General features: G+C 37.1%; 1 protein-coding gene and 1 long non-coding RNA gene across 4 annotated transcripts in view; one reads left to right on the top strand and one right to left on the bottom strand.

The window, feature by feature from the left end:
• The window catches only part of NBAS (NBAS subunit of NRZ tethering complex), a 341,400-nt gene that overhangs the window by 27,232 nt on the left and 300,038 nt on the right, over window positions 1-14,130 (bottom strand). For all 3 annotated transcript variants that reach the window (XR_004485944.2, XM_004274869.2, XM_033437419.2), the window contains one exon: window positions 270-409. Coding sequence is in view for 2 of the 3 variants with exons in the window: in XM_004274869.2 (XP_004274917.1) it covers window positions 270-409 (140 nt within the window). In the remaining variant the exon portion in view is untranslated. The remainder of the gene's footprint in view (window positions 1-269; window positions 410-14,130) is intronic.
• Window positions 1-14,130, top strand: part of LOC125960762 (uncharacterized) — a 308,514-nt gene that overhangs the window by 78,277 nt on the left and 216,107 nt on the right. The gene's annotated exons all lie outside the window — the stretch shown is intronic.

The raw sequence follows: 14,130 nt of genomic DNA, 5'->3' as shown, positions 1-14,130 counted from the left end.
TGTCCTGGTGAAAATACTGGCACAAAATTATTTTGCTGACATCCTAAATCAGATGTTATTATCAAGCATTGTCTACTTCTGAATAAAATATTTGGCTTTAGGGGTAAGGAGAAATGGAAAGAAACTGATATTTCAAGAAAAACAATTCTAATTTCATCTAAAGGTTTATACTGATTTTATATATTTCTTTCATTGGCTCTTCTGAAGGTAGTGATTTTTTAAACCTAGAGTCTAGACAAATAGAAGTCTGCTTTTATGTTAATACTCACGTATATTCCCGTTTCACAGGCGGCCAAGCCTGCAGAAGCAAAACCAGGTGCTGGAACTCGACCTCTCGGTGACTGGCCTCCAGGAGCTCCACAAAGAGCAAGTAGCGCTTCTCTTCATCCTCCGTGTCAGTTACGTCCACCTGGAAGGCGGAACACACACTTGAAACCCACAGCAAAGGCCACGGAATTGCTGTCCGGAAAAATTCAAATTTGATTATTTTGATTAAATGCTCTTTCGGAAACTTTTACAGTGTGTCAAGGGGAAATTCAACAACATCTCCCCCACCCCTACTCCCCCCAAAACCTTCAAAAGCTCTACGTTTTACCCAGCTTCAAACATATATGTTAAAAATTGCTTAGAACGAAGTCACAGGAAGGTTCTTAACATTCTTTAGCAAAATAAATTCAAACAAGTAGACTTCCATAGAACTGGCTTATTGGCATTCAATGTATGTTATGTTAAAATACTGAACTGTTTCATGTGAAATTATAATAGTTCACCATACTCAATGTTAGCCAATGATTTTAGTTTAAATTATCCTGCATTGCTAATTTTCATTTTAGAATGAGTATCGCTAACTCTTCAAATTGTCTAGAAAATTTCTCTAATTTGAAAGTAAAGATTTTACTAAAGTACATTTGACATGGAATTGTTTTTGCTATAAATCAAAATAAAGTAAAATAACTTTTATTCACATCTCCATTTCTAGTGCAAAAGAAGTCTATCAACTAAAAATACTAATTTTTCCTCTCATTGAATAACCAAATGATACTTCTTTTACATTGAGGCAGTCCTCAAGCAAGTTGTATCTCCAACACCTCTGTGAATAAAATGTTTGCTTTTTTTTTAAGTTAGAAAGCAGTTTTAAATATAAAAGTAAGCCAAAAGCTGGTTCGCTTGTTTCCTAGCCTCTCCCAACGTAGACTCTCTATATTTGGACTCAGATGATGATACTCTGAAAGAATAATGAGAACAGATGGCTACCTGTATATGTGCTAAATTGTCTACACTAATGCATGTTTCCAAAACATTTGATTTAATGGTCATCCTGGCTCTGGCCCCAGCAGTCACCTGAAAGAGTTATACCATGAATTCTGCATTTTCACAAAAGCTGATATGTACAATGAAATTATTGGTAATTACCATGTGGAGTCTTCCTCACACAGTGACCATTCAGATCCTTCCAAACCTGACTTAAAGCCCCGTGTCATTCTTCCACGGAATAATAACCCAAAAGCTTTTTCTTGTTTTAAAAATAATTTTATAATACAGTAAGTTAGCTGATCCTTCCAACAGTTTTGTATGGAGAACTGCACAGGTATTTTTAACCTCAGTCTACAGATGAAGAAACGGGCTTATCTGTCCTGGTAACATGGCTAGCAAGCAGCAGAGCTGATATATAATTATACTCAGATCAGGATGTTCTGAAGCTAGAGGACTCAGTAAGCTAGAGAAGCTCTGAATTATTTAAATTAGTAGTCTAACTGGGAGTTTGGCAATATTTTCTTGCCTATTTATAAAGAAAGGTTTTAAAAAAAAACAAAACCCTCTCAAACTCAAGACATCCATCTGTCATTATCTGACCTCACCACCTTCAATTCCTCTCCAGCCTTGGGGCCTCCCAGGCGCTCTGTGCATTCATCACTCCCGCTTCCACCTGGGGAACTTGGATCTGCTTCCTCTGCCTGGCACATTCTTTCTTCAGATACCTGCATGGCTCATTCTCTCATTTCTTTCAAATCTCTCAAATGTCACTTTTTGAGGGAACACACTGCGTAACTACCCCCCCCAAAGTAGCATATTCCCCCACCCCTATCTACCTCCCTCACCTTTATTTTCCTTCTTAGCACTTACAAGTACGTGACATATTGCATATTTGTTTGAGAAAACAGAAACTTATTTGTTCACTGGTTTATCCCCACTACGTAAAATAATACCTGATATAGAGTAAATGCACCGTACTTATTTAGTGAATGGATGAAATAATGAATGGATATACAAATGAATGAAGATAATTTATTTATAAAATCTTGTAACGCAGAACTATATTAAATATTCATGGAGTTACCATAAATTTTTGGCTGTTCTTTTTTTATTGGAGATAGATGTAAGGTTTAAAAAAAAGATCCCACCAAAAGGAAATCACTAAAAAAGACCCAGAGGTAGCATGTGTATTGACATTATGTTTCAACCGATGATGCCTTGCGGTTAGCTATGTGATTTCAATAAAGTCCCTTGTTTTGAGTCTCATTTTGCCTCGTCTGAAAATTGGGCTCCCAAAATGCCTGATGTCCCAGGAGTTCTAAGGAGGTGTCTGGAGGTCCGCAGCAGGGTAAATGGCTGCTTTCTTCTTTCTGAGTTATAATCTGAGTTTATTTGTAGAGAAGGTTTTGTGCTTAAAAAAATATTTTTTAAACAACTGAATGCTCTGTCTCCCAGCAGTGCCAATATTCCAGTTTCTTTAATTAACTGCAGTATAATTAATAACAAGATGATTCTCCCTTACATGAAATGCAGCCATATCATGAAAATGAAGAGATTAGGAAAAAGTGATTCATGTTTTCAATATCATTTAGATTTCTTTCTTTTCAGAAACTATAATAGCTTGTAAATTTTTAGGGCATGAACTGTATCATAAGGGAAGGAAAGAGAAACTAGAAACTATAAATTAGATCTCTCTCTGTTTGTTTTTATATTAGTATACAAATATTAGTTTCCATTTTAAAAAATGTGTTTGCTAATAAGTGTTTTGTACAATGCCCTTCTCACATGTACACAGAATTGTAAGAGTATGGCTTTGTCAGGAAACATTTTCTCCTGAATCCTCACTAATCATTTCAATTATTAGTAACTTATTTTTCAGAGTATTGACACCCGTGTTTAAAATACAAATGTGAAAAATGTAGTAACTTAACACAATTATCCATTTTGTGTATGGACACTTGCATACTCTCTTGTTATCAAAAAGGATGTCAAATTGTTATTACTCAGCTCTTAAGAAAGCAGTTTTAAATTCTATCGCTGTAGCTATGAAAGCTTTACCTTATTTGAGAAGAAAATGGGCCTAAAAATGAACTTGAGCACATGTTTTTTTTTTTTAACACATGATAAAGAATATACTTTGTTGGATAATCATTATATACTCTGATATACAAGTGTTCATCTAGGACTTGTGTCCACATATTAAAATAACTAAAGTTATCAAAACTTAACAAAATAACATAAGCTTATCTTGTTCATCATGTCTATAAGGCTTTAAAAATAAATTCTGGTAACTAAAACTCAAAATGAATTTTTGTATAAAGAAATATAAAAGGTAAACATATACAAGGAACTTCCAGCTTGGACAAAATGGCTTTGACCATTTTTCCCTACTCCTCTCTGCTAAGCACAACTATAAACTATGAAAATAATGAGACACCAAATGAGAACTCTTAAAGGTAGGAAAAAAGAAAGCAAACTAGTTTGGGACCCTAGGACTTGAGGAACAATGCAGCAGGAGGGTATCTTGTGTTCCTTCACCAACAGAAGGAAGACACTTAGACCCAGTGTTTCCTGACTCCTCACCTAGAAACAGAAGACATCGCAGGTAAGGTCATTTCTCAGAATTCCAGAAGAAAGGGAGAAAGAAAGTGGAGCTGAAAGAGTATTTTAAGAAATAATATCTAACAACTTCTCAAATTTGGTGGAAGATATGAATCTACATGTTCAAGAAGCTGAGCTAACCCCAGAAAGGGTAAGTCCAAAGAAATCCATTCCAAGACACAACCCAATTAAACTCTTGAAAACAAAAGACAAGGGAAAATATCTTGAAAGCGCCCAGAACAACACATTACCTAAGAAAGAACAACAATTTGAATAACAGGATTAATCATCTGAAACGATGGAGGCCAGAAAGAAGTGGCACAATATTCTTCAAGTGTTAAAAGAACTGTCAATTGAAAATTCTATATACAGAAAAACTACCCTTTAGGAAAAAAAGGAAAATAAAAACATTTTCAGATAAGGAAAACTAAAAGAATCTGTTACCAACAGCCCTCATCTTAACAACTAGCTAAAGGAAGCTCTTCAAACAGAAAGAAAATGATAGAAGAAGGAACTTTGGAACATCAGAAGGAAGAACGTAGAATACAAAAAGCAGAAATATGGGTAAATACAATAGACTATTCTTTTTTATATAAATTTTCTAAATTATATTTGATGATTAAAGCAAAGATTATAACACCAACTGATAATCAAGGCAATGATATTTAAAAGCAGAAAGGTAAAGTGGCCCAAACAGAAGTGATAGTTCCACATTATACTCCAAGACAAGGAAGTCCACTCCTACCACTCTTATTTAGCATCATACTAGGAGCTCTAGCCACTGCAACAAGGCAAGAAAAATAAATAAAAGGCATACATATTAGAAAGAAAAAAATAAAGTTCTATTTGCAGATAACATGGTTGTCTACATAGAAAATTCAAGAGATCTACTTAAAAAAGAAAACAAAAAAACCCTAGTACTAATGAATGAGTCAGCAAAGGCACAGGACAAAATCAACACAGAAAAATCAACCTCATTTCTATATACTAACAATGAACAAGTGAAAACTGACAATAAAAACATAATACCATTTATAATTGCTTCAAAGAAAATTTTAAAATTTACATGTTCAGGATATATATCCTAAAAAAATATAAAATGCTGATGAAAGAAATCAATAAATGAAGAGATACAGTGTGTTCATGGATGGAAAGACTCAACCTAGTAAAGATGTCAATTCTCTCTAAACTGATCTACAGGTTTAATACAATGTCTATCAAAATCCCAGAACGGTTTTTTGTAGATTTAGACAAGCTTTTATAAAATGTAAATGGAAAGACATTCCCTAGAATAGCTAAAACTATCTTGACAAAGAAGAATAAGGTGGGAGGAATACCTCTACTTGATATTGAGATTTATTATTTAGCTACAGTAAGAAAGATAAGTGGTATTGGTAGAACGATAGAAACAAAGATCAAAAGAACAGAATAGAGAACCCAGCAGCAAATATACCCAACTTATTTTTGACCAAGGGCATAAGCATTTCATTGGAGGCCAGATAGTGTTTTCAACAAATGGTGCTGGAGGAAATGGATATCCCTAGGCAAAAAAGGGAAATAAACCTCAACCCAAACCTTACACTTAATGCAAAAATTATTCAAAGTTGATAAGAGATTTAAATGTATTAAATGTTAAATGTAGAACTATAAATCTTTAGGAAAAAAAACATAAGAGAAAACCGTGAAGATCCAGGGATAAGCAAAGTGCCTCTGCTCATAAGACTTGGAGAAATGTGAGAAATCCATGGAGAATTGTCTCTCAGCAGTTTTTTGAGACGTTTACAACCCATCCTGCTGGGAAAGAGTCCAAGACTAGTCTATCTTAATGCCAAACTCTGTTCTTTAGAAAAGAGTATTAAGTGAAGGTTCCTAAACATGGTTTTCTAGATGACCAAAGAGTTAATACTTCTTCTTTTGAAGAGTAATATTTACTGTAAAATTTATTTAAGAAAATGATGACACACTAAGTTTAAAAAGGTACATCTTTTGGGCTTCCCTGGTGGGGCAGTGGTTGAGAGTCCGCCTGCCGATGCAGGGGACACGGGTTCGTGCCCCGGTCTGGGAAGATCCCACATGCCGCGGAGTGGCTGGGCCCGTGAGCCATGGCCACCTAGCCTGCGCATCCGGAGCCTGTGCTCCGCAATGGGAGAGGCCACAACAGTGAGAGGCCCGCGTACCGGAAAAAAAAAAAAAAGGTACGTCTTTATAATTAGACCCATATATACTAAGCCCCTATACCAGTGACTTGAGTTATTTTCACATATACTATGTATTCTTCTATCATTGATTTCAGCCCTTATAATAAGTTCCACTTATTACTTCTAGTCATTTTCAGTATTTTTCTTGGGTTTTCCAGAAATTAGGATGATACAATCTATAATAATGGTAATTTTGACTTTTTAAAAAGTTATAGCTCCTACTTCTGTTTCTTGTCTTGCTACATTGACTAGGATGCTGAAAAATAATAATGATATTGGGCATTCTTGTTTTGGTTTTAATTTTAATGAAAATGCCTTCAAATTTTTAGTGTTAAAGCAGTCAGCTATAATTAAAATCCCCGTGATCAGCAGGGAACATGAAGCACAGCAAATGATCAATACACATTTTTTGGTAAAAAATATGATAAAAATATTGATGTTATCTACATACTTTCTATAAGATGGTTTTGTCCCAATATATTTTCATATCACAACTAGTAATAGTGCTCATTAATGGTAAAAAAAATTTAAACAACTTTCAGTTGAAGAAAATCACTATGTCATAAATCTGACAAATTATCTAAAAAAAAAAATTTAGGAAGAGAAGTATTGCTCTCAGACAATAAAAGTTAAAGCAAACACATCTCAGAGGCTTACAGAGGTTGTGAGAGCATGTGATTTATATTAATATCATGGGAACTAGAATTCCCTAAAATACCCCAAAACAAGGCACCTGGCTGAGCATGAACGTGGACCTATGAAAGAATCAGATTCTCTCTTTTCTGAGAAGTACTGCAGTCCGTATTGAAATATATATTCCCAGTATCTAAATATATTTCATAAAAGTATAAGAGGTACAGAGAAATGACTTCAGTGTCCAAACAGAATATGAAATGACTATAGAATGTATTTTAAAAGAGAGGAAAAACTAACTGTAGGTGGCTATCAAATGCTCCAACATACTTCATAAGGACTTCATAGCATACTTCATAACATACTACCATAAAGAGACTCTAAAATCAATAATAAAGGGCAATTCAATTAAATGTGCAGCTTTTAAAACAGTGTTGGTAAAGTCAAAGCAATACAGAAAAATGTTTATTTTGGAGACATTAGTGGACCTTTCTGAGGCTTAATTTCCTCTTTTGTAAGATGAAGATCCTTCATATTTATATCACGGTTGTGAACATTAAATAAGAGGATACAAATAAGATAGCCAGCAAGAGGCTGGCACATGGTAGTCACACAATAAATGATGGGTATTATTTATATTATCATCTATATAATACGCTAGATATAAAAAAGCAGAAAGCTGGATGTGTGCCATGATTTCTTCTAACAAGAATTACGCCTATAGATTAGGCAGGACAGAAAAAGAACACAAAGAAACATGGCTATTTTAGGATAATGGAATCATGGGTTAACTTTTATCTCTTTTTAAAGTCTCATTTATTTGTGCAACAATTAGAGTATTTGAAATGACTCTTAAGCATGCCTTCCAAAGATCAGCAAAAATAAAATTGAGAGAAATTGCTATCTTTTTTTCCTACACTTTGTTTTATCCTGTCCTTTTCCCCAGTGAAAACAAAAGGAACATGTATCTGTTTTAACACTTCTGTCCCTTCCCCAGTGAGCAGGGGGTGAAAATGTTCACTATTTTACGGGCACCATAGAGTTGGTGACGACTCCATACTGACACCAGTAACTAAGTATCACAGGATTTTAAAGGGCAAAATTCGAATGTGACTCAAACATAAGAATATTTCTCTCCCTTTTGTCTCTGAAACTGATGTTTCTCTCCTCATTGAATTGGGTGACTTTAGCCCTTGAGGTAAGTCAATTTGTCAAGCAGCTGCAGCCTTCTTATCAGACACAGAGTCACTGTCCTTGAAAAAGTGGACTGAGTCACTTATTCTCAGATGAGAACAGCTTTAACCTTAAATTTCTCTGAGGCTGCTTGAAAGTGAACATGACTGTCTTAAACTGAGGCACCTCTCCTGAAATCGGCACCTTCCTATAGGCATTGATAGCAGCTTACCTTATCTTCAGATATCTGTAAACATGAACAAGGTATTAATGCATATGAAAGTACTTTATGAATAGAAAAAAATTACCAACATGTAGAGGATTATTACTGATAGTAGTATCATTAGTCACCATATTCCTATCCTGAATGTGAGTTTATGAGCTGTTCTAAAAGGCTCATATGATGACACCTGATTTAAAGTTACCAAGGCACTGTGCAACTCCATTCACGAACACAGTAAAGTCAGACTGAGCTTTCTGTACACAGGGCTTCAAAATACAAAACAAACAAAAATCCCTACTTCAATAGACATACAGAAATATGAAAAGGTAACAGAAATGATCTCTAGAATACTAGACCCTTGTATGTTACAGCTACTCCTTTTATAAGGTTTCTGGTGGCCAACACTGTCTGTTGTGTCCACTGGGTCTAATCAAGCTCTCTGGTGAAGGAAAGTCAAATTTTTAGAAGACAAAGAAGTCATAAGCTTCTGCTGGACTTAGTCAGAAGCTGTTAGACTTACCCCACCAATCTCAGCAGTGCTTACACCAGTATCTGGCACACAATAAGTACTCAGTACACAGTATTATTACTATTAACTATAGTAACTGATTATTATTCTTAGATAAGAGAATATAAACAGAACGGAAATTACGATCATGTCCACTTCTGAGTATTTATAAGTTTTATTAAATAGAAAACATAAAATTGTGGAAATAGGACTAAAGTTTAAATACTAGAAGTAGGATAGCTATCTTCTAGGAGATTTTCCCATTTCTATGGCAGAGAACTAAAGAATAGATGTAGCTACTGAGAGAATTTCATAAGTACTATATCTTGCACTGCTTATAATAAAGGCAAAATGTGTTGTTGAGACAGCCTGAAGGTTCAAACAGCCTTCCCTAGCCCACGCGGAGGGAAGAATATCTACCAAAGAGAGGGTGTACGGATAAGGAACAAAGAAATGAGAGATTGAATTATTTCCCACCTTTGCCTCTAGGTCTGGTGATGAGCACAAACATTTAGCCTCTGCTTCTCTCCTAAGGTATATTAGGAAAATGATATTGTATATCATTGTATATTTGTGAACTCCTCAAGAATAAATGGTTCTCTATTGCCATAAAAAGTCTCTCCTAGGGCACAGCAAACATGCCCTTGGGAGGGGGGGAAACCCAATGAAAGAATTAAGTTCCAAAGGGTTTTCCAGAGGTTTGAGGCTGTATGTGCGGTGCATAAACACATAAACATACACAAAAAGCTAGCAAGCACACTTATGAGCCATGTTCTACAGCCTACTTAATTTATTGTATCTCAAAAGATAGAAATTACACAATAAAGCATTCCATAGTCACTCTCCGTAAGTGCTGTTGTAACTTCAATACATATTTCCACACGGCTAAATATAATATTTAATGAAAACATTTTTAAGTGAGACATATGAGAGGGGGAAAATACTTTGTTTTAAAATAAGAAGATTTGCCTTACAAATTTTTTCTCTAGGACAAATAATCAATCACGCCATAAGGGTCTCCATAAATACACACGTTTACTTTAAAGAACTGCTATACAAGCCAGTCTTTTAAGGCCAGACTTTGTTTTTTAGTTAATGTTGATAAAGTATTAATAGAATAAGTCATGGAGCTGGAAATGCTTGCACTGTAGTGTATCATTCAGACTCAGGTGGAATACTGGCCCTGCCACCTCATAGCCCTGTGACCATGTAAAAACACCTCACCAAGCCTTAGTGCTTTCATTTGTAAAAATAAGGTAATAATACCTAACCTATCAGGGTACTTTGAAAATAATATAACATAACATAATATATAACATAATACAGGACAACATACATACATACACACACACCTCTATAGGTATCTAACACTGAGTTAACACTGAGCCACTATGGCAGCCACAGTATTGGTAGTTCATTATTATACATCATTCTGCTATGTTTTAGCAGAGGTACTATAAAGATTTCTTAACTACTCTGAGCCTATTTGCTCATGTGTTGAATGGAATGATAAGATCACTTCCATCAAAAGGGTTATTATGATTTGTATCAGTTTCATAGTGATATCACAGGGAGACCTGCGTCAAAATCTTCCTGTGATCTAGGAAATTTCCTTTTTTTCTTGCAAATATGCTCATTTGACTGCCTTGATAATTATGTAAGCAACAAAATTCCTCATTAAAAAAATGGATCCATGACTTTGTCTTATAATCAGCTTCTCTACTGTTCTGTGTTTAATGACATGTTCCACCACTGACTCGTCCTTGACCAGAATCATGGAAGTCCACACCGAAACATCTTTTTTGCGAACACGGCTAATTTCAAATGTTGCATAATACAGAATTATCTATCCAGTATACATCCTAAAATTTATTCCAGTAACTGCATCTTTTAAAAATGTGATGTGGGGCTTCCCTGGTGGTGCAGTGGTTGTGAGTCCACCTGCCGATGCAGGGGACACGTGTTCGTGCCCTGGTCTGGGAAGATCTCACATGCCGCAGAGCGGCTGGGCCCGTGAGCCATGGCCGCTGAGCCTGCGCATCCGGAGCCCGTGCTCCGCAACGGGAGAGGCCACAACGGTGAGAGGCCCGCGTACCGCAAAAAAAAAAAAAAATTTTAAAATGTGATGTTGTTTGCATATTGTGTTACACCAGGACATTCTGCTCATTTTGTCTGAAAACATTTTAAATATGCTAATATCCCCATGTAAACATCAACTGTAAACAATTGATTGCCATTTCTCTATGGACAAAATCTTCCACCTGTAGGGATGTAGGAAAACATAACTTCTAGTAAATGTTTTTATTATTTATTCAAAAAAAAGGGTTATTATGAGGTTCGAATGATAAGATACACATACAAAGCCTAATGTTTGGTTCATAGATGGCCCTAAAAAACATGAAAACTGATAGTATGTGAAGCATCTTCTCAGCTTAAGTAAAAACAGATTTCTGCTGTAATGACCAGAGTTTTTATTTTGAATCTATTTTTATTACAGTTAGAAGTTATCCAGAGAATTATGCGTAGTAGAAGAAAATGGTGGCCATTGAGTTATGTGGCCTCCTATATATTCTCTATATAGAATACCCACATATCCTCCAAAACAAAAAGAACAAGAATAAACTAAATAAAACCCATACATTCAGCACAATTACAGGCCAAGAATGTCTAAACTTCAAAGTATCGTAAGTGAAAAAGGAAGCATGCCAAACTCCAAAGAATGTTCTCTCACATTCCACGTAAATGTGTCACATATTCAGAAAGTGGATCCATAATTGAAATAAACACGAACAGCAAAAACCATACAAATAGATATAAAATTAATCTATAAGTGAATAAGCAAACCACAGTGGAGGTGGTGTGTGTGTGTGTGTGTGTGTGTGTGTGTGTGTGTGTGCGCGCGCGTGAAAAAGAGAGAGAGAGAAGGGGAGGGAGGGAGAGAGAGAGGGAAGAAGTAACCTTGAAAAAAGATTTCTGAGTACTATTACTCTAAGGCTAAAGACAAAAAGAGCTCTACACAAATATTCTAGCTAGTAAGTTGGCTGGAATTTCCAGAACTACTTTATGTGTACTCTAGGATTAAGCAAATAAATAAACACATTGTGGATAATGAGAGTCAAGTTTCTCACTGACAGAGAAAGGAGTTCACAAATAAGGAAAGAGAGAAAACTAAACTGTGTGGAATTGGATTGGAATTGGAAGGATCAATACAAACTCATGGTTTTTAAAATGAATATAGACAGACATAAAAATAGATGTAGACATATGTGTGCTCTGTCCCCTAAGAGGATCTAGAAACTATAATGCCACTGCATCAATGCGTACACCTAGCACCCGAGTCTTGGCTTCTAAATGTCACTCTTTATTTAAAAAATCAAGCTCTTTAAAGTCAATGACTGAATCCAGTTCCAGGCAGGGAAAGTGTAAGAGGGTCTCGAACATCTGTGGTTCAAACAGTGATGGGATGGGCACAAGTCAAAAGGATGCAGGAGAAGACCTGAGCAAAGCATTAAAATGGCGATAGTAATAGATTACAACCGCACAACAAAATGAGAATCCTTGAGCTTGTAGTGATGTAAATAAATAAATGAATGAATAAATACATACAGGGGAGAACAAATGATAAAAAATACCATTTGGGAGACACCACAGTGATCATTAACTCAGGCGACAGTCATCAATGCATGCTAAAATTAGCTGGTGAAAGTACGGCGAGAAACAGTCCTTATACAATCTCAAAGTACCTCAACACAAGACATGTATTAATCCCAAAGGGAAAAAAGGTAATTTTATATAGAAGAAATATGGTTGACACCACCTCAATCAAGTGATCAAAATGAACACTGTCAGTAAAGGAACACAACAGTACTGTATATCTCCTAAGATAATGTAGTGGGAAGGACCCAAAATCACTTCTGTGGTATTCTCACCAAAAATGCACAACTTGGGCTTCCCTGGTGGCGCAGTGGTTGAGAGTCAGTCTGCCAATGCAGGGGACACGGGTTTGTGCCCCAGTCCGGGAAGATCCCACATGCCGCGGAGCGGCTGGGCCCGTGAGCCATGGCCGCTGAGCCTGCGCGTCCGGAGCCTGTGCTCCGCAACGGGAGAGGCCACATCAGTGAGAGGCCCACGTACCGCAGGAAAAAAAAAAAAAAAAGCACAACTTGAATACACGAACAAAACTCAGACAAAGTCAAATTTAGTGGTATTTTATAAAATAATTGGCCAGTGCTTTTTAAAAAATGTCAAGGTCATAAAAGGGGGGGGGGGGAAGAATGAGGAACTATTTCAGATTACGGGACCCTAAGGAGACATGGCATTAAGTGCAACGTGTGACCTGCACCGGACATGGATCAGAAAAAACCATTAGTGGGCCGACTGACAACATCTGAATGATGGGTGAAAAAGATAAGGTATTGTATCAGTGTTAGCCGTAGCCATCTGAGATGGTAATATTTGGTGAACCAACATGAAGAATATGTAAAATTCTTTGTATAGTTGACATTTTTTTGGTATTAAATATAAAATTTTCAAAATGAAAAGTTAAAAAAATTAGAGAACTTACATCCAACTACCTCACATCCGCACCACCCTCCGGTGTTCAAACACTTGTACGTTTCCTGCTTCTTTCCCCCTATTTTTCTTCAACTTTTCCCTCTAATGCATTAGAGGAATGAAGAGACAATAGCAATGCAGCTCCTTGGGAGCACGACTGCTACTAAGCAAAGGGCACTTGGATATAACTGCCCCACTATAAACAAAGCCAACTGGGCTGAGCAGACCCCGGGGAAGGGTGCCCTGGGATGGAGTCAAAGCCATCCCCATGCAGTGACATTTACTAAACTCAAGTTTATTTCCCAGGAGGTGGTCGCTGTGAACTAAGGCACACGTAAGGCTATGAGGACAATCTGCCTGCATGAAGGGGATAAACAGGGCCTCCCTATTTCACCCCAACTCCCCAAAAAAGTGCTGTTGAGATTTAAAACACACTACTGACAGCCCTGAACTTCGTGTCTTTCTCCACAAAACCGGGTTCTTCTGTATTTCCTAGCTAGCTAAGGAGCACCACTTCCTCCCTGTTAACTTTAGCAGAAATCAGAAAGGTACTGGACTCGTGTCTCATCCCCTGCACCCAAGCAGTCACTGAGTCCACTGGTAGAAACTCCTTCAGCTCTCTTTTCTGTCCTCTTCCATCTTTGAAGCTGATACAAAGTTCAGGGCCAAGGTCAGGCAACCTGACCACAGCCTCTGTCCCCTAACTGGTGCCCCTCCAGTCCCGTGTTCACGCAGAGGTCAGACGGCTTCTCCTAAAGCCCGGATCTGATCAGGCTGCTTCTTGGGCACCAATTTTCCGGGAGGCCTTAGGGTCACTGGGGTAAAAGCTGAGCAGGACACGGGGGCGGCTCCACCGTCTGACCTGCTTCTCTCCAGTTTCATCTCCCAGTGGCTCTTGCTTCCACACCGTACACCCAGCTGTGCTGAACTCAGGTCAAGGATGCCCTCCTCAGAGCAGTCTTCCTCACCACCTCCGGACAGAACAG

This window comes from Orcinus orca, chromosome 13 (genome assembly GCF_937001465.1).
Source record: "Orcinus orca chromosome 13, mOrcOrc1.1, whole genome shotgun sequence".
NCBI classification, from domain to species: domain Eukaryota; kingdom Metazoa; phylum Chordata; class Mammalia; order Artiodactyla; family Delphinidae; genus Orcinus; species Orcinus orca.
The sequence above is the reverse complement of the archived record's forward strand: the minus strand, read 5'-3'. Positions and strand labels throughout refer to the sequence as shown.